This window comes from Bombus bifarius, unplaced genomic scaffold (genome assembly GCF_011952205.1).
Source record: "Bombus bifarius isolate JDL3187 unplaced genomic scaffold, Bbif_JDL3187 scf7180000008008, whole genome shotgun sequence".
In the NCBI taxonomy this organism is placed as follows: domain Eukaryota; kingdom Metazoa; phylum Arthropoda; class Insecta; order Hymenoptera; family Apidae; genus Bombus; species Bombus bifarius.
In genome coordinates, this window is record NW_022884386.1 from 2,540,189 (window position 1) to 2,565,481 (window position 25,293).

Sequence of the window (25,293 nt, forward strand, 5' to 3'; positions counted from 1 at the left end):
TAAAGAATGAAATTGATAACAGTGCACTTTTAAGCACCTTTAAAATAATCAATTCTAAGAAATCATTGGTGAAATAATTAAAAAAACATAACAAGTTACTATATTAGTTAATAAAATTCAGTTTATAACATTTAATTTCACTTAGATTCGGAAGTGCCAAGTACCGAGCTTTACCACATGCCGCGCGCGCTTTCCTGCTATACCGACCATTGGTCCTTATCGCGATTGACCTGTCATCGTTTTTGACCAGATATTCTATAGGGCTACCGACATGGGGTCATAAACTCTGTTATATGTCCTCTATGATTTGCTACAATAATATATAATAATAATTCAACTAAAGTGCCGAAAACGATAAAGCCAGTAACTATGAAAAGATCTCCCTTTTATAAACGTACAAAACATAGAAGAGGTATCTCATGAATTTTTTAATAATTCATAGAAGAAACTTGCAACATCAATTACGTAGGTTGGAATTGAAATTAAATTTTACTACGAAATTGTGAAGAATACAAAGCGGATTTTTATGCAAATTCATATTTTTGAGAATATAATTAAAAAAATAAACCTCGGTAAAAAATTGGTTTACCTAGTATTATAGAAAGCTATACATTGCTTTATACAACATATATTTTATATATTTTTTCGAATTATGTGTATTTTATGTAATTTAAACTTTAAAATTTCTTATAAATCCGCAGTGTACTAAAGACTTTCTAAATTTTTAAACATGGTATAGTATATAGTATATCATATAATAATCTTATAAAGAATAATACTATTCATCTACATTCCCTTATTTGATCTACTCAAACACCACCCTGGTCCTTTAGAGATTTCAGAAACAAACTGGAATTTAAACCAATTTGAGGGAAATAAAAAGATTTTGCATAGATTCTACCTACCAGAAATATAGAGATGCCTTTATAGATCTTATCTACTACGAATCTCTAAAGACTTCAAATCCTGCCTATAAGGAATCTCAAAGAGTTTTTAAAAATCCTACCTATTGGGAACCTAAAGATTTCTTTATAAACTCTACAAAATCATAAATCTGAAGATTTTTCTGTAAGTCCTATCTATACAAGAATTTGAAGATCTATTTATAGGAATTATACCCGTAAGAAAAACTAAATATCATAAAGGGAAGAAAATTGTATAGAACATTACGTAGAATATAATGCCTTTTTCCATTGATCTCGTGATGGATCTTAAAATAAACTCGAACTATAAAAAAATTAGTACAATTCTATGCGATATTTATAATTAATTACCAATAGTAGAGGCTTAAACATCATTCCTCCATATTTGTCTCTTCTCTTCTAATCGTTTTCTGTAATCCATTCCACTTTTGAGCCACTTCTTCGCACGTATTTGGGACATTATTACAATTCCACATATATAATAGATACTTCTTACAAGTTAGTAAATCTGGAACATACTTATTTATTGCATCAGTACTTAAAAAAACATCCGATAAGAAGACATTAGGGGCATTTATTTTAAAAATAAGACTATAATAACGCACATTCACTGTCATTAGCTTTAAAAAGAAAAGGCTGAATTCTTATTTATGTCTTTCAATAAATTAAGTGTATGCAAAATATTGCGCTATTAAAAAATAGCAATAATTAAGATATATTCGTTATTACAGTAACAAACAAACATATTTAACAGTATTTTCATTAACAAACCCTCTCATAATTTGGGGGCAGGGGGAGGTAGATACTAAAAAGAGAACAAATCAGTGGCCAGAAAGGCCATCAAAATAGAATCATTATCCACTCGATATAATCCCGAACCATAAACCGTGAGTGGAATATATTTTCCTTCTCGCAACGCTAATATACTAAATTCAAATATACACAACATAGAAAATCCACAGTATAAGTCGCGAAGAGTGCTTCATGTAATATTTGCAATAATAATTAGTTTGCTATTTAAAATAAAAAAAAAGAAAAAAAAGAAAAAGTAGAAAACTCTCAAAAGCAAAAGTAAAATATTTTAGTTATAAATAATCTTTGCACTCATATTTAAACATTCGCAACACTAATAACGAGACGTCCAGTACAGTCATATAACAGGCTGCTACTGTAACTGAATCAGATGATCCAGGAGCAGGAAAGTGTTTCCACAAGTTTAGTGGAACAAGATTGGGCATAACATAGGCGCAACACTACTTGAAAAAACGCGATCATTCTTCAGCGCAACTCTAACTAGAAACTAATTAAAACAATCGCGATAGAAGATCGCAACACTGATTCTTAAAACAAATTTAATAGAAAGTATTATTTATAAAATTAATGAAAAGTTAACATTTCTAAATTAAACTTTAAATGATAAAAAATAAGATAAGTTTTAATATGTATTTTACTTTCTAAGATCAAACTATCGATCTATGATCAAACTTGTTAAAGACAATCGCGGTTCATAATTCGCAACACTAAGGGAAGTATGATTATCATTTTTTCGCAACTCTATTCAATCCATAAGCTCCCATGCTCTAATAAAAAGCCGCGAAATATTTTTGCAACTTTAATACTAATACTCAAACCGTAATTAATCTCTCGCAACGCTAATTCAAAGACCGCGATTAGCCCAATATGACGATGAGCCGACATGTACGTCGGCTAACAAATCAATCACATCTAATACTACTACAAATACTACAAACGAGTACAGTGACAAAGTAATAACGAGAATGTCTTTCCATGCTCTGGATGATCCAGAGGATGGAAAGCCATTAGTAGTTGCCCTCTTCTATGGCAATTTGCCGGGCCTCTTCGGCTCATAGCTTCTTTCTTCGGGCGCAATGCCCGCTGAAACTTATATCTAGGCTCGAGACTTTCTAAATCGAAAACCAAAAAATAATTTACAAATAAAAACATAAATCGCGGAAGCTGATCCAAGTGCACATGGATAAACAACGATCATATAGCGATCGCTGTCCGTTCGCATGTGCATGCTCGAGCAATATTAACGTTCGTTTCGAAGCCAACTCGCGACCACGACCGCGAAATTCGAAAAATCGATGGGCGAAGCCGAAGGCGAATGGCATGTTTCGTTCGTGTCAGCTTTGCCGTCGATTTTTCAAATGAAATTTCCTGAAACAGGTTGGACACGCGAAAACGCGCCTACCCGACCAAAGACTGTGCCAACCTGCCCGGCCCTACCTACTTATAATTAATGAACAGGCACACCAGAAGGTATATTACCTATCCTACCCAGCCCTATATTTAAAAATAGCAAAAGGGGCACACCAACACACTCACTCCACGATTCTCACACATGACACTCGGGCGCAAGGACCTACACTAGAGAGAACGTCCCGGGACGCCTCCGACACCCGAGTTTGGCATACAATATGCACACTAATATTACGTACCATTTTCCTGAAATCGACTGACGAAGGCTAGCGATCATTGCGTACAACACAATAAAAATAAATCTCTATTTTAATTACAGATATTCATAATACAAAGACTATGATTAATTTTCAAAGAAATTATAGATGATACGAAATTTCTATTATAATTTAACAAGAAAATTAATAATACTAATATCTGTGATTCGCTGTATTTAATAACAAATCCTTGTTTTTATAGGTTGTGATTGGAACGATATTTGTGTGACTTTATTCTTTATTACTTACATTTACAGCAAATAGAATACTACTATATACTAAAACGACGCAATTCCACAGCCTAACCACACATACCATGTGGAAAGTACGTCGTGCACGATACGCTAACGCATCGTCAGTCGCTCACAAATTGTTATAAAATCAATGGTCATCGTGCTCATTGCCTTTCTCCCACCCAAGTAGCACCTGGGCACGTGCGTGAGGTCCTGACAATGAACACGGAAAGGGTTAAATCTGAAAATCCTAACTAAAAAAGGTATTAGTGTATCCATTTTGTCTGTAACGGGCTAATTTTTCTTCATTTTGCATTTTCGGATTTTATCTCAATTACTAACACTTTAGACTCTACTTTATTAATTTAATAAATTATCAAAATATCAATATTGAATTTATTTACAGCAAACAGCATAAATAGAGTCAATGCAATATATTGATTTGTTCAAATAATTGACATCATGAATTATCGAAATTCCAGTACAAAAGAGACAAACTGACACTGAATAAGAAATTTATTTAATAATTGACTCAAAATTAATTAATGCAAACAACCTCAGGCAATCCCTTCGTCAAAGCACATTTATAAAAGTACAAAGCAATATTCAAAACTTGTTGCTTTGATTCCAAAATTTGCCTGTCGCGAAATTTCTTCTTGCACATAAAATTCAATACAATTTTATACGACAGAATTGAATTTTAATATCTCTATATGTATATTTTAAATTAATATCCAAATTCAAAAGTGATGGACAAACAATTAAAAATCCTTTGAAATAATGCCATCAAGAAATAGAAGGTGAAGTAAAAACTGACTTATTATCGTTTGATATACAATAATCGCAATTTTTAAAGCAAGGAAGTCGGAGGGTATCCGTCTTCGTTATTACGAAATATTTAGTTAAGTCATTACAATTGCACTTTAAAAGTTATTATTACAATGAACATATTTTCAATCACAAATATTCAAATTGTTAATATAACATCGTTTGTGTCAGTTAGTACCATTATTGATATTATTAATATAAAACTTGTCAGTATCGTTAATATAAAAAAATACGCGATGTGCAAGAAGACCTATCCTGAACTAATAAATAATACATAGAAAAAGGAAATGTTACTACTCACGGATATAACAAATACCCGCGGTCACTGTACTCGCAAAAAATTCTACATAATACAACCAGTCACCCGTGTTGATTCGGACCTTTCATCCTACGACATGATTGAGTGACCGGAGGAACAAAAATGCATGCGACTCAAGATAAGATGTGAAGAACGTAGTCATCGATGCTGTGGCAGCCCAGGGAAGGTCATCGTGAAGACTGTCATAAAGGAGAAGCCACGTAATCCCAGGGAAGAAAGCTGTAACAAAACATAGAATATTATAATTTGCTCTTAATTATTTGGAAAATTTAAACTAATGTAAGATTAATCTCTATCAAACGTAGAATTTTATAGACAATATTCAATTTAAGACTAAAAAGTTTAAAACTTGTCAAATATTTAATCAGATTCTATTTTTTAATTAATAATTAATGTAAAATACAAAGAACAGAATTAAATGAAAATACAAAATTACTTACATTCTTGGCTTTTGAAGCACCAGAGAACTGAATACTACTATGTATTCTCCAGAGAACAGGAAGGAATGAAAAACATTTAACAAAATATGGATTATTATAATTTGTTCCCAAAAATACAGTATGATTGCTCAAAAAATTTGAGATAATAGAATGCCTGAATAAGAGGGGACTCTATAAAAACTTGGAACTTCAATAATAAAGAAAATTATAATGTTAGCAAACTCTAATTACTATAAGAATTGGAATTTTAAAAGAAAAATTTAAAATATATATATTTGAGATATATATATTGAGATTGATATATCTACAATTTTATTTCAACAGAAATAAATTAGAAAACAATGTAGAGATATACTTACATTCTTGAGTTCCAGGAGAGGCCGTATCCTCTTGCGAAACCTGCGACTCTACTACCAAAAGCGAATGTTTAGAAAAAAAAAGACATAAAAAAAGAAACAAAAAAAAGGCTATTAACGCGTCCGTTTAAGTAACAATCGGCGAACACACTGACTCTAATTTCGCGTACAACTATTGTAATTGAATTTATAATTATAAAAAGCTATTATGCTCTATAAAATACAAAAAGTATTATTACGCAGCAAACACTGACTCTATCGATCGCATTGCGCGCGATCACCATAATTCTCTGAAAGACAAATTTTATTAGAGGATAAGGCGTAAGGAAAGAAAAAAATACTGCTTTTCATATTTTTGTTCTTTTTATATCGACTGTTTGTTTATGAAAATACTGTTTTTTTAAAACTAGGAACTAATTATTAAGAATATAAGATATATATATTCTTTTTAAATATTATTATACATTATACAGTATTTCCTATTACTGTCAAATATCTACTATGACTATTGTACAATATGCGTCATTTGTAAAAATTGCTTGCTGAACTGAATGTCCGCCATTACAGTTTTAGATATACATACTGGCCTTTCTATACGTTAAACAAAGCTGCGCAATATGAAAAAAACGCGATGCGCAGAACGTGTACAAACTTGTTTGAAATACACAAGTAATTTAACATATTCGAAATGAAAAGACGTGATTTCTCTGATTCTAATTTCTCTGTCTAATTTCATCTTAGTATTTTTAATAAATCGTGAAATTATTTAAAATTTTGATACATTACGTATTCGTTATGTTAATATTACGTATTACTTATTGAAAATGCATCCCGGTAGAATATTAAATAAATATTACCAATTATGCAGAAAAGAAGAAAACAAACGTACAAATACGTTTGTTTTTATTAGAATAAATTAAATGTTACCAAACTTCCATTAAATGGTTTCAAATTCATTGTCAATCGTCATGGCGTCCTTTTGGATATCGTGGCATCCCTCTAATAATTCAAAGTTTTCCTCGTAAACAAACAATAATCTGTACAAAAAAAGACCGAAACACTAAAATATATATATATGAGAAGAACAAATTATATAAATAAGGAACAATGATCAAGATCAGATTACGTCTCGGAAGCTTATAATACGAGCTACCAGCAAATGTGACAATCAAAGAAAAAATATAATCAATTAATAGATTGTAATAAATTATTGAGTAAAAACGTACGTTAGTTGAATGAAATTAACAATAACCTGGGTTTGGGCGGTCAAAGAATCACTACGAAAATCCTACGTAATAGGAAGGTGAATACCTATCACGGAGTGACACGAAATATGTACGTCTAATCGCTCCGACTGTCGACATTGGAATAACTCCCCGCGCCGCGGTTTACCAAACGAATTTCGGTCGGTGCGGAGTGTTTAGCGGGGAGGGGAGGAGGAGGAGGAGGAGGAGGAGGAGGAGGTATTTATCGGTAAATCAAGCCTGCGTCAAGAGTCGTCAAATTCCAGGAAAGGGTATGTTTTCATTAGTAAGCGTATCATGTTTCAAACAAAGAAATAATATTTTTGACTGAGCTAATATAATTTGAATGAACACTGTTTACGGATTTGAAACGTGAATACATCGGTTCTTGTAGAAATGTAATATACGTGCCATAATTTAATTTGATTAAATAAGACTGATTAATAGATGGAAACAGGAAGATTGTGATTATATATATTATAATAACAGGGAAGGAGCAGGAAGGAGAAATGTCAAGAAAGGCGAAGAGAAAAAGAAACGACAAAGCAGTCGAAATGAGTAAAGAGATGAGAGAAAAGTGGAAAGAGAAAAGCGAAAAAATCATGGAAGGAAAGCGAAATCAACATAAATAAAGTGATCTTGATAATCAATCAATAATCTCTATAGAAGAAATCACCAATTATGTTAATAAAATACAGCAATATATAAACTCAAATTTTGTCTCTAGTCTCTGTCAAGGTATATAATGCAAGCTATTGGTGGTTCTGACAATTAAGTAGGAGATCAACGGACGAAACAAGTTTGGAAAACTATTTAATTTCGACATAACACTGTTTGACAAACTATTAAATAAATGTGTATTACTTAAACAAACCTGGTAATGGTTTATAAAACGTGAAGAATTACTATTTACACAATGAAGATTACGCACTTCAAACGTGTTGATACATGCAAACGCCATGCTTTCCGACATTATTTGCTTCGTCCCGCCAAATGCTCGTCTTACTGATTCCTGATTGGTTGAGGCGATGCAGTTTCTTTTCAATTAAAACCGGCGGGAGAAATTAAAATATTGCACACTGCAAATGTTACCTTAATTAACGAATTATGGCATTTTCAGATCAAATAGGTATAAGGAATTTTTGACGTTTTGGTTTTTGCTTAATAAAAGGCTTGTATACACATATGGACGAACAACTTTTTAAGGAAGTATTAAAATATGAAAGAAAATAAAAGGAAAAGGAAAGAAAGAAGATAAGAAAGAAATGATCAAGGATATGAAATGTATGCTTATTGATGAAATCATAGATAACATTAACTATAATCAATTTTGTCAATGGCAATAAATTCTCAACTATCAGAATTCAATAATCAATGGTACGCTATCATTGATGTAGTTGTCACTGTTCTAGATCATAGATGGCAAACTCTGCCATTTTGCACGATCGGTACTTCAGAATAAAGTCTTATCACCAACGAAGTCTTATACAATATAAAGCATGTATTGTCACGGACGAGGTACAGAACCTCGTCTATGATTGTATCATAGACGTATCTCACTGGTGATAATATCGTCGTGATTATAGATATCCTTCTTATAGGTAGCAGATCACACTCTAAAACTGCTTAGATAATAAATAGTATGATATTCACGCAACAGAGTGCGCCTCGAATTATTTTAAAGCTCGTATTTTCATCCAGTTGCATTCAAGTGTTAGAGATTGCGCATATTGCGAGTGTACTATTAAACTTATTTTACTATTCTGTCGGTATCCAGTTAAATATGTACAGATTGCATATTATTCATTTCAGAATGGATGAAAGAAACTCTTCAAGAAGAACATAGCTTTCTTTACTTTCGCCGGAAGTATATAGTATGTATTATATTGTATGTATATATTATTCAGAGATTGACATGTCTGGTATACTAATAGAGATTAATGAGTAGAGATTTTAATGTATAATGTATAGCCATTACTTAAAAATTTAAAAACCACAGCATATTAGCTACTTCTGAACAATTACATAATTATTACAAGACTTAACCTAAACTTTTAGTGTTGTACAAACATAAATCTGTCATTACAATTTAAAAGTAACTGTCATGGTGGATTCGATAAAATAACATCTGAGATTTTGTAATGAATGATTTCGCTCTAAAAAATTCTAATTCTGTCAATCCTAATCTCGTGTAATCATAATATGACGATGTAAAATAAATATAAAATAAGGATCTAAAAGATATATTAGAAAATATCGAAAGTGGAAAACCACGTAAATGTCAATAATTTTGGGAAATTCGAGAACCAGTGCACAGTGACATCTATTCTTCTTATATTTTCAGTTATACGAAACCTCACTTCACGAAAGCCCTCTGCTTTCTCAAGAAATAGCGTTTCCTCGAATTTACGTTCTCTCCCATTTCCGTCTTTTCCAGCGTTACATGCATCGGTGTCGTGCACTGAAGCAAAACGTTTCACTACTTGCGAAATGCTGAGGATTGAAAAAGTTATTGACATTTATCTACATTTATACTCTGTCAGTGTGATACTAGCGAGTAAAAATAATTGAAAAATGTTGTATATATTATTAATGCTGCTGTTCATAAATATCCCAATGCATTGACTCATTTATAATAGCAATATGTGAACTTTACCAGTTTTCAAATTAATGATGAATTGGTAATTAAAAGTAACACTTACTACCTTTTCATGGGATCACTAGGCTATAAAACTAAATTACCCATTAAACTATCTTTTAATACCCATGGTAATAGTACATTCTATTATTTCCTATGTATACTATTACATACATCTGCTATTTAAAAATCACTTAACAAAAGAAGCCTCTCTATCAATATAAATTATTTGTCAAGTAACAAAATTGTAACTCTATAAGTTTTGATAGTTACAGAGACCAATTTTATTATTGTATATTGGCTATTAAAAACCAATTTAATCGGGTTATAATATACTATTATATGTAGCTATGGTGATTGCCAATATTATTCTGCGATTATAGTAGACTACAAATTTATATGCATTTATGGAAATTTGAAGATGCAAAAATGCATGTGATACACATTATATGCGAAAAGTATATAAAATATGCAAAATATAGTACTCGTTATAATATTTAGTAAAAAGACAAGTACATGTATAAAAATATAAATTTACATAAATATCCTCAGTCTAATGATTCTAAAGAAGAATGAAATCATTGTAGTTTGATTTGTCCATAGTTCTGTAATTAAAGTATAATACATCTTGTCAAAGATGAACATATTGGGATATTTTTAAGCAGTAGCGTAAATTGGTCCTGGTGTCTGATAAAAAAATGCCTATTGACAAAAACATTGGCTCTTTATTTTGCATCGCAGCAATTCTGATATAATCGTCCTGTAGAATTTCGCATGTGTATTACTTGTTCCTGGAATAACCCTTTCGATGAGAGTGGAAGTTCGCTTTAACTTCCGCCCGCTACGAAACTGAATCCTTTGAATTGATTCAAAAGCTCGATTAGCACTTTGATTGCTGTTGGCGGACATAAGTGTATCTCACAATATACAAGACACTCGGCTCTTTCGCCATTCAAAACACGCATGTACATACATATCTATTCAGCAAATTGCTTTCGTTACGAGTCGATGGTATATATCCTCGGCGTATATCGGTTCGATTCAAACTGGGAATATCGGACAGTCGTGACTTCAGATAGAATTTTCCAACGTATTTCATAAAGTCCAATGTGGTTTTCACATACCAAGATCAGTGGGATTTGCAAAACAATGTACTTCGTTTCATAATACAATATATTTAATATGTCGACGTGATTAATGTCACATGTAACAAATATATTTTTAATGATCTTCGAATGATCAATTGATCTTAATGTACCGTTGATATCCTCCTATGTTATCTACCAATGACTCCTATGAATGACTCATAGGAGTCTCATAGGAGGAGGACACATAGAAAATGATATCCTTCTATGTTATCTACCAATGAATGACCTTACTACGATCTTAGCGACCGTGATTTTCAAATATTTGAATTAAATACATAAATAGATTTCATTGTTTTATGAACATTACTGCCATGTCTGAGTCATTGTCGGAACAAAAATTAATATATCTTTTAAGGAATTCTGACAACGGTTAATCGGGATATATCTATGTCTGTATATATACACAATATATTTTAAGTGGTCTGTATCGATTACCAAGCGATGATTAAATTGTGTTAAATTATATCTTTTTCTAGCATGTTATTCAACACAGAGATCATTGCAAAAAAGATTAACCTACAAATGAGGCAAAAGCAGTTAAGAAAAATTCCAAGACCACTAATCTTCAAAATAGGCGTCCTGTCTTTCCAAACATCCATCATTCGCAAAGGTATTATTAATTTTTTATTTATTAAACCTAACAATTACCTATTAAACATTTGATTGTAAAAATCTCAAAAAATATGTGATTTATCACTCGTTCCATTCATATAGGATATAGATCATAGGGATATGATCGTGCCTTATTTATCCATTCTTCACTGTTTTAATTTGGAGGAATCGCGAGCAAAGCGTAAACGATATATCACCAAATGGATCGATTAATCACTAGCGTTCTTTGACATTAATTTATAGCTAAACGTTGGCCCTCAAGGCTTGCCGTACCTCCTCTGAGTCGAGAGACGTTGGCGGTTACGCGCGTCGTTCCTTCCTGATCGCTCGCAACAAATAATAGGGGAAACAAGGTGATCGTGGTACGAGGGCTAGCCGCAAATGATCCTGGATATGTGTGTTCTTGTTGCACTTACAGTTCCAAACAATTTGCATGGCTGGCCGTGCTTCAAGCCTGCACCAATGGATTTCGTTTCGACAAAAAGCTGCTCGACGTATCAGTTTCCAATAAAAACCGCTTGCCAATCTATTCGTATAATAGCGGCTGCTGTTGTTTTGCGAATCAAACGATAGCTTCTGAAATTGTTTGCGAGATGCTCGTTTCTTCTTTCTTGTGAAAAGGTGTTCTAAAAACTGGTAGATATCTCGTGAATCAGAGAGGAGAGGGAACCGAGAGATGAAAAGTCTTTTATAGTCGCTTCTTTGCCTACCCCATTCGGGCTTGCTTAAATAACTCGATTAAAAGTTTCCATGATCTATTTAGATGCATATTATCCATACCCTCTGTACGTCGAGTGCTTGTTGCTTGGGTGCACGTTCGCGTAAATAAGAATAAGCTTTCTGATTTTTCACTTATTTCCGCCCTCCGGCGAGTCTCAATTGTGATGGACTGATAAGACGAAAGTTTGTGGGGCAACATCAAAAGTCAAGTAGTGGTAACTTAATCACGTAGCTCAGAAGCCGCAAACGCCAAAGGATTTACGGAAGCGGAACGTCGGAAAGAGGGGTTAATCTGTCGTGTATGCCATGGCTCTTTAATCGTACTGCAGTGTTAAGTCACATCAACCATCATGCACCGATTTTACCAGGATGTTTTCTATTAAAGATTATTTTCAGGAAGAGATATTTTCCCGTTTGGAAGGTACACATTTTTGTGATTTCTACAAAAATTTCGCTTCCACGAACAATAGTATTTTTCCTCCGCTTTTTAGACTTATCAATTTGATAGTATGCTTCCATTCTATGATGAATTTCAATTGATTTTACAGATTTTATACATTTTTAATAAAGAGAAAAAAAAACAATGTACTTTTCCGTACTGTATCGTAACTGATTGTTTAAAGGCAGCAGTCATCATGAAATTGTTTTCTATTGATTGCGTTATTCACTTCATCAAATTTGCTTTTTATATTGTTACGAGTATCGCTCGTTGCACATACCGTTTATAATCATGAAATACGTTAAATCGCTTATAACGTTTTATTCGTTACTTTGAGCGTTTAACCAACAAGGCAAAACACGTTCTCGTTTTCGCTTACGTCCGTCATTTCGCTTACGCACGATAGATTCTGTGATTTTTTTAAAAGGCCGGTACCAAACGCTTTCGATGCATATGACATTGTGAAAGAACGCAAGACCGCAGGTTGGTGACCGAAGCAGCCGATCACACGTACGATCGTTATTTAATTTACGCCTATAGCTGCGCCAACGGCGCGTGGGACAACGATCCTCGTCGCTCTTTGACGCTAGGCGAGGTCACTTGTTGTCGATAATCGAGCTTATCTTTGCCTCTGACATTTAAAAAGCCGATTCTGAAATCTTGGAAAATGATTTACGCCGTAATATCACATTCTCATCTCGATTTAATACGCTTGTGTATCATCGTATCAAGCGCATCCACACATATATACATTACCATTAATTAGTTGAATGTTTTACGTGATATTGCATGGCATTTCTTCTTCGTTAGAAAGTTTACAATTTTAAAAAGAAATACGAATGTAATATCACTTATCGTTCTGTTGTTATTCGAGCATTACTACTTCTCGATGTTTTTTCATTACTTGTTGCTGCACGATATTTAATCCCCTTTAACCTCCCTTTGCGATATTATTATTCTACTTAATTTTATATCGACGCGTGAACGCGACATCGAATAACGATGATCATTACAGCAACCACACATGACACGTGTAACTCGTTTTCAGAATGCAAACGCTTCCTCGATAAGCGTACCAGCGAGAACCTGAATGCAACGGCAGGCCTGGAGTCCCATACTAGGTAGGGTGGCTAATCGGCGGCATAAGCCGCACTCTATTTAATTTGCGCCCATGACGCTGGCGTAAGGTTACGACCGACTGCTCCGCTCTGGTAGACCCTTCGCTCTTTGAGGTCTCTGCTCGATGCTGGTTGGTGTCGGGAGTGGATTGGGTAGCGATGACCATACCGTTGGTGTACGCAGTGGAAATTCTACGGAACGTGGACTCGTTGGTCCATGCTGGATAGACGGACGATGTTCGGTGGACAAGGGCGCGACGAGGGAGGAGTTGTACCTGGATCACGTTATGGAACGAAGCAGGAGAGCTGGCAGAGGTGGTGGTTCCCTGGTGCGCAGCCTGAGCTGCGGTCGGAGCTTCTCGTAACCCCAGCGCTCACGTATACTTGCGAGCACTTACAATTAGGCCTTCACTGGTGTATATGTGCATAGACTAACTGAGTCGGTAGCTGTGGCCACCTCGACGGAAACGGTGAGAGCGCGAGATGTCTGAGTGTGAGTCGAGCAAAGCCGAGGGTGGTCGAGGACAACCGGCTGCGCACGAACCACGAATCACCGCGGGAACCTGTCGCGCGCCACGAAAGTCGAACAGTCTCTCACTGGCGCCCGACGCGGCGAGTGCTCGAGAGACTGGATTTCGTGCGAGGCACACAGGGTTGTGCGTTCTTTGTTGAATGGGTAAGGGTTGAACATCGAAAGGAGGCATTTAGAGAAGCGACAACAAGAGGAAGAGCCTGCCTCTGCGTGGGGACAGAGTGAACGGTGGTACACATTCCATCCGCAAGCACCTACCCCTTCTTCGAGGCCAGATGACCGGGACACGCGAGGAAGAGAATCGACGCTGTATCAGGATGGGCCGCTATCTGTTCGTCGATTCTGTACGCCACGTGGCATCGATCGTTTTATTTGTTTGGATCGTCGTCGTCGTCCTGATGAACGGTGAGTCATTCTTTTTTACTTTTTCACGCGTGGCGTGGTTAATTTGAAGTTTGTTCCTTCAACGAATGTTGGGTGTAAAATATCGGTCGAGAGGAAACTACGTCGCATAGAGTACAAATGTAGGATACTATTTATCGTATAGTTTCGACTGTTTGTCGGAGCACATCGTTTTTCATTTTTGGGGGTGTCGTAAGAGAGATAGATCTTGCTGTGAAAGCAGTAACGTGACGAATAAGAACGATCGACTAAATAGTCGTAGCCGACACCTTCATTTCGATTCGCTGACTACGCCAAATTCTCTCTGAATTAGCACAATTGCAGGACGAGATGGCTCCTTAGAGATGCTCCAATCGTCGAAACCTTTTTCACGGGAATTTGATCGGCTTCATCGGGAAACTCACTCTGATTGATGGGTTGTTTGCGAGCGCCTTTCTTTTTGCCCTGACTTGATTCGGTTTGCAAGAAGATGATTTCGTTTGAAACTTGGCACCGGCCTGTGCCACGTTCGAATGGTTTAAGTTCGGTTCTCTCGTCTCTATTTCGAACGTTATCGAATCGCCGGGTTAAATACGAATCTAAAGAAAGGGGAAAGTTTTTATAAGACTTCCCGTAGCAGGCAAACGAATCTACCTTCGTTTCCGAGCAAGCAAAACGATGAGGAAAAAGCTAACGAACTTGGCCGGTGAATCCGTGACTCGAGTTTCAACGAATTTCGGTAACTTTATAGGAACAACCTCGGAGGAATTCGAAGCTAGACTGGCAGCTGCCATTTTTACGACTCGTTGATACCGTGTTGTTTGAACAACGGATACGATTATCGTAAACAACGAGAATAATTATGTCGAACATTTTCAGATTTGATCCGATACGGTTCTTTGACTTCCAGTGTAGTGACACATACCAATTTCATGGATTATTTAATTGATCAACCGCCGAGGCACGATAAAAACGTGCAATTTCAAGCATTCGGTTCTTCCATGCATCTGTAGCATTTAAAACTCACTCACTCGTAATAAATAACCAAAATTTTTCATTCTACAATACCTAGTTAACCATGTCACTTACTAACCTGTTAGCTAGAGAAAACGAGTTAATTCGTCATTCGTCATTCGAATTTCTAGTTTCTTGGACATAGTTATTTCTTTATTTACAAATCTCATATCTTTACATATGATGTTTCATTCCTGCTACAAATAATTTGCGAGGGCTATGATTATAGAAAATTCTAGTTGGGTCATACGTTGAATAGGTTGGAAGAATAATTATTTTAAACAGCGATAAACTCGTTAGGTTGTCCAAAGGTACGATCTGTAGAAAAATGTGGTCGATAAAGTGGTCGTAATATTTGCTTTCGGCGTGTTACACGCGTCGAAACGCACGATCCCTCGTACTGACGTAGTTTATCGCGTGCTTCTCTAAAATTTAAACTGCTTCCGTCGCGTCGGCTGGAATCGTTGCCGGATTTATGGAGGGCCAGGTTGCAACTTACGGCACGGACGTTCACCCCCGCAGATCACTTGCACGAAGGACGCTATGTGCTTCGTTATGCAAGTTTAATAACCAATGGGTAATGAAATTCTGCTACCAATCGTCTACAAGCTACTCCAGTTACTGTTGATCGACTTTGTTTTCGTTTGCGTTCGGTTTTTGTTTTCAAACCTCTGATTGTTTTAGTAGATGTCTCAGGTTGTCCACAAATGAAAACATTTGCTTCATGCGGTACTACAAGTTGTAAAGTATTTCTGTGCAATTTGTAGTAATCGTCTTTAAATGAGAATTGAATGAAAAATTGTTTTTTAGTAATATTATTAACTGATAAGTTGTTGGACAAAATTGACCAATTCATGTATAAGAAATAAGATCGCATCTTTTATGACTTACTTTATTATTACTTTCTCTGTATGTATACATAACAAATATATACATAAACAAGAGGTGAGTATTGTACTCGCTTCCTAACAGGGAAAACTACGTTCAATCTATCTGTTTACATCACGTTATAATACCACGGAAACGCTATAACATGCAATTTATACGAATCCACGTTATAGATGTTACATCGATTTCCACCGTATATCCGTATGTTGTGCAAGTTTACCTTTGCTAGGCTAGAATATAAACATTCTAAAGTCTAGTTGTAGGATATTCGAGTCCTAAGAATCAAAGATATTTCGTGGTTCGTCAACGTCGATTAGGTACATTTCAGTCGTCCAAAACTGCAAGTTAATTATCATAATAGTCGGCCGTAGATAGACTGTGAATAGAGACAGGAACATCGGCGATCTCCTGCCAATGAAATCCATTTCCCTTCTGCCAGGGGCGATAGGATCGCAGGAGGACGTTTGATCGATGGCGTTTGTGGACCGTCTGTCCAAGCGGTGTCGAAATCGACCGGTCGAAATGAGATACGATTCTAAACCCTATACCAGTATCGGTAGCAAATTAATACGTAAAACGTATACAACGAAATAAGACCGATATAATCACAATGGAAATATAATAGTTGGAAAATAGTCAAATGGCATTAATGACTGAACGAAGTTAAATTTGATGATATAAGAAAATGTGGTAAACCTAAAATATGAAATCTGATCTTCGACGATACGTGCGTTCGAAAGATACGCGTTTGTATATCTGCCCATCAATATTTGACCACTTTAATCAATTTGTAGTAATAATGTATGAATTTTATTAAAGTATTTAATGATTTACTAATTAAAAGCAATACTTATCTTTCTATGGTATTTCCAGATTATACATGTAAATTACCGATTGATGTGGCGGTATTGTGTTTCGTTATTATATACTATATTATTTGTTATAAGTATCACGGATTCGGCTAACAATCAGGAATATTTCTATCTATTTAAAGTTTATTAGTACTCGCATTAATTCAATACAATTCATTCATTAATTCAATTGTGCATCATTGCCGAAATTTACTAATACCATCAAATTTATCAAACTTCATATCGACTGACCACAATTGCTGAAAGTAGAGCTTGAGTGACTTTTAGTTATTCGATTTAGTTTTCGATTTAGGTTGTCGGTCCTTACCAATCTGAGCTTGAAAGTCAGGCGAGGCACGTACGCGTATTACGCGACTGCATCGTCGAAATTAATCTGTCCAGCAGACGGTCGACCCCCGAATGTAAAGTTACCTAACTTCCGGACCTAACTTTTGAATAGCAAGAACCGGGTCACGACTATGACTCGAGAGGATCGCTACTGAATAAGCCGAAACGAGGAAGATCGGGGCAAGGGTAAACGCGATCGACCGACGTCGATATCAAACCCGTGTCTTCGGTTCGACCGACCCGTGTTTCGTGTTTTAACATGGAAACGAGCTTGCCTACTCTGTAATTTATCTTGTTATTTGCATTACCGAATCGGGGTCAGCGAAACGTTTGCGGATACGGAAGCAGATACCGCGTACGAGTGGGTCCTCTTTTTTTCACCGTCAGGACGTTAAACGAACGATTTGTTTGCACGCCGTTTGAAATAATTCAACGATCTAGTAGATGCCTGATTTTGTTGTTTTTATAAGATGTTCGGAATTCGGTGCAATCTATTAGATAATAAATTAAACGACGCTTCCGGTAACTTTTTTCAAAGCTTATTATAGTTATTTTGCAAGTGATAGATGATAGTAAGGAACTATAGAAAACATATGATTCATTTTTAGTGGTGACGTTTGCTTAATCTTGAAGTACTGTGATGGAATACTGTATTCTGTGTTTACTGGATTACTTCATAGAAAATTACCTTGATTAAATATATGGCGTTTTAAAGCAACCCTTATATACATGTGTGATGGCAGCTTTATTTGAAGAGAGAGATATTTCACATACATCACCCTGATATCTTTATCTTAGGCTATTACATACTAATAATTTTCTGTCATGGAAAGACTAATAATAAGACTATTCAGCAATTAGTTAGCCTGAACGTATTCGATGTGGAGATTATCTTAATAAAATCATATTTTTCAATTATTACATATATAAACATTTTATTTGCGTTTCGTTTAGTGGTTAGGGTACGCGGTATACCGTTAACAAAATTGTACATGTATATATAGATACAATGCCACATAGTTAAGATATTCTAAAAACTTATCTTTTATCCTATACACGGAAAACTTTTAAGTTTTCCGACGTTACTGTTTGCCGTTTCACGGATCGCCAACTACGTTTACGTCGAAACGAAAGTTAAATTCGTCCGAATCGATACACCGCGATGTTCGTTCCAATTTTCCCGGTGTTCATCGCGATCGTTCTCGACGATTTCGCGAGTAGATTTTCATCATTCGGAATTTCATCGGTGCTTATTAAAATACCAATGGATCATATCAGTTTGCACGATTTGCCGTTGCATCGGCGGCGAATCGATCAATTTTCGAAGCCTGAACGGAAAGTTAACGCGGTGAAAATTGCCAGGTCAATTTCCTCCTCGGAGGTTTCCACGATGTTAAAATCGAATCGGAAGGGCTTGAATTAATCGCATCGCGTGGCAACTTGGCCGGCTTTATTATCGCGGCTATGAAATTTCGGGTGAAACGTGCCAGTATGCTAATTTGTTCGAAACGGAACTTAAGCAGTGCGGTATCCTGTGATTAACCGGCTAGGATCGTCGATTTCCCTGGAATTTTATTGACCCTCTGACCCTGACATCGTGCAAGCGATTTACCGTCAAAGGCGATTAGAGAGAGAGAAGTTAACAGCAACGTGGCGGATGGGTAATTCTGAAACGGATCGACTATGGGAGCCGCCTAATGTCACTAATGGAGAAGGCGTCGCTATGTCAAGCGTGGAGGAATAATTGTCTTTTGAGAGGATTAATCGTTTACAGGAGCAGGCGTTGATTTTGAGAAACAATTTCGCATGAAACAGGCCCATAGATCACGCAAAAGAACACGTAAGGTTTTTGCCCGGAACATTTTGCTTTATTAACCCTTAGAAGCTTATATCCAAGGAAATCATTTTAATTTTGTCATCGGTAAGACTTCATTTTGGTACAATTAATGAAGTGAAACAAATACGATACGAGTTATTCATCACGCTGCTTAGATATAACATTGCGATAATATTATATACTATATACTATAATATAATAACTTCAGAACATTTAATGTCAAACTAAATAAAAAATGTATAGTGGTTAGTAGATTGAATGTAGTGAGGATTAGTGATAATCAACAGTAGATTTGATCCCCAGTAGCGTCATGGGGACGATCAATGACCGACAATGCCAGAATTAAATTAAACAATCATATTCATAGAGTTTTTAATATTTTTATTATCACAATAATAACGTAAAATATTAAATCCATTACGAAGCACTCAAATAATTTTATTCTTTTATTATACTACCACTTTTCATGGAATAGGTGTCCTGTATTTATTATTATAAAAGATTCATTATATTTTTTCAAGTCATGAAAATGTATCACGACAGAGAGTAAAGTTATAACTTAATTAATTACGAAATTAAGGGGATGGTACTTTTAAAGGTTGAGATACGTGATTAGATTTAAATTCTTAAAATCTTGTCTTATATATAATGTATACATCATTTTTAGTTCGGCATGTTAAACTGTTATTTATTGCGTTTTATTCTAAATATAATCGTACAAAGCAGAAAAGGAAAGCAAAATTATCTAGGTTGAGTGCGATAAATTGTAACACTCAGTATGTAGCTGGTCACAAATTATTTCTAATAAGAACTGCATTATATAACATGTTATATCGAAGTAGGCGAACCATTTCAACGTTGTGTGCAAAATATTAAAAAATCTGGAAAAAACGCGTTAAAGAATTTTGTAAATTATCTAAGATTCACCACAATTTTCAGTCATGACCAAGGAGTCAATCGAGACAGACCCGACAAAGAGATCCGTGTCTCATCCTGGAAAAGTATCGATTGTCATTTTGACGTGTCGAGACGCTTGTACGTTCGAAACGAGAAAGAATATCAGACACAGTGCGAGAGAGAGAGAGAGAGAGAGAAGATGGAAGAAAGAGAGTGGACACTTAGCATTTATATTCTTCTTTGAACGGCTGCTGAAATGGAGCAACCGCTCCATTTCTCTCAGATTCCTTTGAGAAGCTCTCCTTATCGTTCTCAGCTTCGAAGGATCTCGAGGCGCCTTTTCCGATTTCAATTCAAGTGCGTTCGAACACCGAACGTCGCTTTCATCGTTATTGGATTAAAGGATTAACTCTTGGATGTACGAGGAATTATAAAGTCGTGCGAATGCCTTTGAAAGTCGATAGTTCGGTGTATTCCACGACGCGATGGATAAATTCTTGGTCCTTTTAATCCATCGACGAAAGATGCAACGGAACTTATCTTATTTTACGTTGCTTAACAAATTGAAATCTTTTGCCATCTTCGCGATGCATCTGCAATCTTTTCCTTTGTGTCCTATATTTTTCGTCTTAAATCGAACAAATGCATATATATATTTCATTCTTCTTTCGTTTTCTGAAGAAAGGTGAAAAGAGAGGCAAACAAAGATTGTGACGAGTAATTCGCTGTGTGAAATACGTTTCCACGGATTACGATCATTGGAGGGTATGCGTTATCGGCAACGATAGAAGTTAATTGATGAAACGTTGCGGTGGAACAACGAGAATCGTTGATTTCACGGAAGTCGTTCACGCGACCCGTCACTCGTGAACTTTAATTTCCTGTCTAACGCGAGCTGAATACATTAGATATCTAATTCAACAGGAACCTGGTCGTTTCTATCCAACGATCTGAATCTGGGACCCGGAAATATTTGTACGGTGAACGTCATGCTATGTCTTACGGAACAACTTTTCGTTACCCATGGAGGAAAAATCGGATACGATTATCGACTAAAGAAGAACAAATAAAAAACTCGTTCCGCTGCGAAACATTCGTACACCGGAAATATTTAGCGTAACGCGCGTATAAAACGATGTTTTTATAAGTTCACGAGTATTTCGATGTGATTTCATGAAACATATCAAATGTTTGGACAATGTATATCTACGGTGAAAACGATTGTTATTCGAACCATCGAGCAAACAATATCGAAATGACGCAATTATAACCGATACATTTCATTGCCGTTTATATACATTGCTGCCCACGTATTGGCCCGTCCACTTTTCTCTCCCGTTTTTCCACATATCGTTTCGATAGGAAAGCAATTAGTTTAATTTTAATTAAAACGATGAAACGCGGCAAACAACGAGGGAACACAACGGAGGATGCAACAATGTATCGAACGTTATCTATATGTTGTGGCGAGTATAGTCGACGTAGCGTGTCAAATTGCCCGACCAAGATCGCGCGTGCGTGTTTTCTATGCATGAATTTAACGATACATTACAGCGCGTGTTTTTCGTGATACGACGATCGTGCCCTGTTGGGACGATCGTTTTATCAATGCCGGTGAGTAAGCAAGGTTAACTCGCCGCAAATCGATGAAATTTATTCGACCACCAACGTTGCGCGCACCAACCGACAATCCGTTTAATAAAACCGATTTAGCTCGGCCAGAATTGGAGGAAGAAAATCGGTAGTGAAGCGCTGCACCAGCCTTTTTGTCGAATTTTACCGCGACGAAAGTTCGCGCATCGGAAACCAGCATGCAAATTAAACAGCCATCTAATCAAATCCCGCTCCTGGTGCACGGTTAGCCGCTTTTTCGAAGGAATCTTTCATTCCGGACCGCTGACACGAATTATAAACGGAACGTGCGCGTTTCGCTATAGTGATTCGCGAATTTATCCGTGTCATGGTGTCTTTACGATTCGCAGATTATTTTTTATCTCTGCTTTTCGTTGTTGTTTCGTTTCTAATTTAACTTTATTGTGTTGAATTTTTGACGTTTTAACAAATTTTCGAGAAAGTAAAAAATCGATCGGGCAGAGTACCGATAGCAATGGATATGGAATTAAAAAATATTTTATATAACATACAATATATACATAAAAGTTTTCTATGGCATCTAACCAAATATTTTGGTGGGACATTTTATATCGTGACTGTCCTACTAAGGAATGCAGATTGAAAATAAAATTCTCGGAAGCATGGGATAAGGAAGTACCTCTCACCAGAAATATTGGGTACTTATTGTTTGAGCATAGAGAAATCGATTATTCAACTGAAATCTTTATTAACTAATTTGCCTATATAATTCCATCGCTGAATTTTTAATTTTGGTACTAAAATATTATTTTAATGCCCTCACAGCTACATTCTCAGTATTGGATATTTTTATCGTCTGAAATTTTTATAAGAGTAGGAATGAATTTATCTGAAAAAGAGCGTAAAAATCGACTTTATTACTAATTTTATTATCTGATACTTATACAGAATGAAACGCCAAGTTGTAGAATTTGTTCGTCAAATTTTCAACAGTTTTCGGCGAAAAGATTTTAGCATTCACTAAAAGATATTTTAGCAGGTAAAGTCGCAAAAATTCTCATTTGAAGCTGGTTGTTCCTTTTCTACGAAGATAAAATTGGTTCCTAAACCAACTGACAGTAGTATATTTTATTTATATTTTTGCGTTATAAAGGTATGACAGGTCTATCGTATAATTCCATAGCATATATTTTTCGATTCATACAAGGGAATTCTGCAATTAATCGAATACTGCTTTTTATGGAACATGGTTTTCATGAATAGCCTTACCATTGAATACTACATTCTCTCTCTCTTTCTCTCTCTTCTTTCATTATTTTTTCCCTTCCTCTTTCAACACTGCGCTATTAACGTAGTCAATATGATCAGTCAATTTTTCATAGAAATTTTTCACTTTTACAATGATACTTTCTTGGAAATTTGAATGATATTTTTATACGATATATATCAACATTCGTATTTTTCTCTTTGCATTATACGTATATTTATTCTTGCATATAACTTGCATTTCAATTTCCATGCTACAAGCTTTTTACTTTGCTCGTCGGTAGTTATACTGTTATGTACTTTCATTGGTATTGTATGTGACATGAAATTTGTAACGTTACGAAATTGCTGTGGTAGCACTTAACGGATCAAGCAGGATGAAGTGTAGCGACATCGTGAAAATACTATCAATCACAGGAGAATGGAAGCTCCTGGAAAAGTTGTTGGAAACGAGAAGTAGATAAGCTGTACTTATGTCAGACGTACAGTCACGCAGTAGATAAAGTCGACTCGAGTCGGCCGGCCGTCAGACTAATAATGACCTCGACTACTTTGCTTTACGGGTTTGATCGTCGAGTATTGCGCATATTAATGTTAAAGCGAGCATTAAGGATGGGACGTTGAACTCGGTCATTAACGGAATGTTGGACGAGTAACGTATGGCCGAGTAGGTCGCGCAAATGAGTCGACGTTTAATCATACGTGTCTCACCTTTTATCGAGTTACCGTAACTTCAAACTCTCTGCTGACATTTGTGTTTAATACAGCTTAATACCTTCTCTCTAGTATTCCATTGCTAATGCTTTTCGATCGTTATAAGTCCGATTCAAATTCGCATAAAGCTACGTTTCTCGGACAACTACCGAATTAGAAAAGTAATTTCACGATAGGGTAAAGCAGGGTTATTTGAGACAAAGTATGGAGTTTGCCTTTTAATTTACCACATTCGGTTATGAACAATTTTTAAGCCATCTGCATTCGAAAATGGACTATGTATTTAACTTGTTATTAGTAGCGTGATAAACAGTGAATTAGATATAGTGTACATTGACTAGGCCGATAACTATAGTTTTCTAGGAAGTTAGAACTTCTATTCATTAAAAAGACAGAATTAAATCTTAATGATCATTATATTTTAACGTTAATTTTCCCAGTTGTAATTATTATACCTGGAAGTTATTTTGTTTTTTATTTTATTCATTATTACATAATACCTCCGTGCTGACACAAATATCTAATCCTATCATAGAGTTATACGAATAATTTGACAGTTCCTAACATATTTTCTGGCTGGACCTAAAGCTCGCGATATTGTCTCATTATTTCGTTATCGCATTAAATACTAATCGATACGTCTCATAACGTACAGGTTCGATTATCCTGTATAGAATTTCAGATTGAATTTGAAGCTATCGAAGGTAAGGTAGTTCGAATAATCCTGCCTTGTTATGATCGGTGCAATACGTGGTTCGATTAGAAATTAAACGTTGGTCAGATATTTTAAAGCAATCGAGCTCCCGACATCGCGTATCGGAAGGTCCGTCACTCTTAAATTTTTGTACCGTACGACGCGCCGCCACCCGTCGGCCACGAGTCTCGTCTAAAATTTGAATATTCATTATCGGTCCCGTATCCGGCGTATTCCGTACAGGCAAAATGGAAAAGTGCGATAGAAGGCGGATGCGGAGGGAAAATAAAAAGCGGGCCGATAACCGACCTGGAATATAGAAGGTGCGGCAGGAAACAATAAAAAGGAAACGCGAGCACGAAGAAACAGATGGATACATTAATCAATATGGGATAGCCGATAACAAAAAGGAAAGGTAATCCGGCGTGATGAAAATTCAATATCGGCGGACCGTAGGCAGAACTACCCTGACTACGTGAAAAAAAAGCAGCGAAGCATCGGGAGGTGGAAATAAAGTGGCGAAGAAATAACTCGCCGCCACGCTTGAATCGATGAAAAGGTCGAAATATAAGAATTCGATATTTTCCATAGCGTGAACGGCCACACAAGGGGCGCAGCTGGATGCGTTTATTTTATATTCACGGAGCCAACGAAACCGAGTAAAAGTCATATTCTTTCCGAACGAAATGTATTTACAACGAGATTTTTATGCACGAGGATTTCTGCTACGCTGATCGACGATTGCGTGCGATACAGGTCGAGTGTAAACAAGCTGACATG

The 25,293-nt window shown here is 35.9% G+C and overlaps 2 protein-coding genes across 12 annotated transcripts in view; one reads left to right on the plus strand and one right to left on the minus strand.

Annotated features, from left to right (window-relative positions):
* Nucleotides 1–6,943, minus strand: part of LOC117206614 (zeta-sarcoglycan) — a 218,442-nt gene extending 211,499 nt beyond the window's left edge. For 3 of the 5 annotated variants that reach the window (XM_033446108.1, XM_033446105.1, XM_033446101.1), the window contains exons 1-3: nt 6,806–6,943; nt 6,507–6,616; nt 1,275–1,441 (exon numbers count right to left, since the gene is read on the minus strand). In XM_033446108.1, coding sequence (XP_033301999.1) covers nt 1,275–1,298 — 24 coding nt within the window. In that variant the 5' untranslated portion in view covers nt 1,299–1,441; nt 6,507–6,616; nt 6,806–6,943. The remainder of the gene's footprint in view (nt 1–1,274; nt 1,442–6,506; nt 6,617–6,805) is intronic. The other 2 variants (XM_033446102.1, XM_033446104.1) reach the window with 2 other exon arrangements.
* Nucleotides 6,944–14,058: 7,115 nt separating this feature from the next.
* Nucleotides 14,059–25,293, plus strand: part of LOC117206521 (Down syndrome cell adhesion molecule-like protein Dscam2) — a 163,537-nt gene continuing 152,302 nt past the window's right edge. Inside the window, exon 1 of one of the 7 annotated variants that reach the window (XM_033445956.1) lies at nt 14,059–14,435. In XM_033445956.1, the coding sequence (XP_033301847.1) occupies nt 14,306–14,435 (130 nt within the window). In that variant the 5' untranslated portion in view covers nt 14,059–14,305. The remainder of the gene's footprint in view (nt 14,436–25,293) is intronic. The other 6 variants (XM_033445953.1, XM_033445958.1, XM_033445955.1 and 3 more) reach the window with 6 other exon arrangements.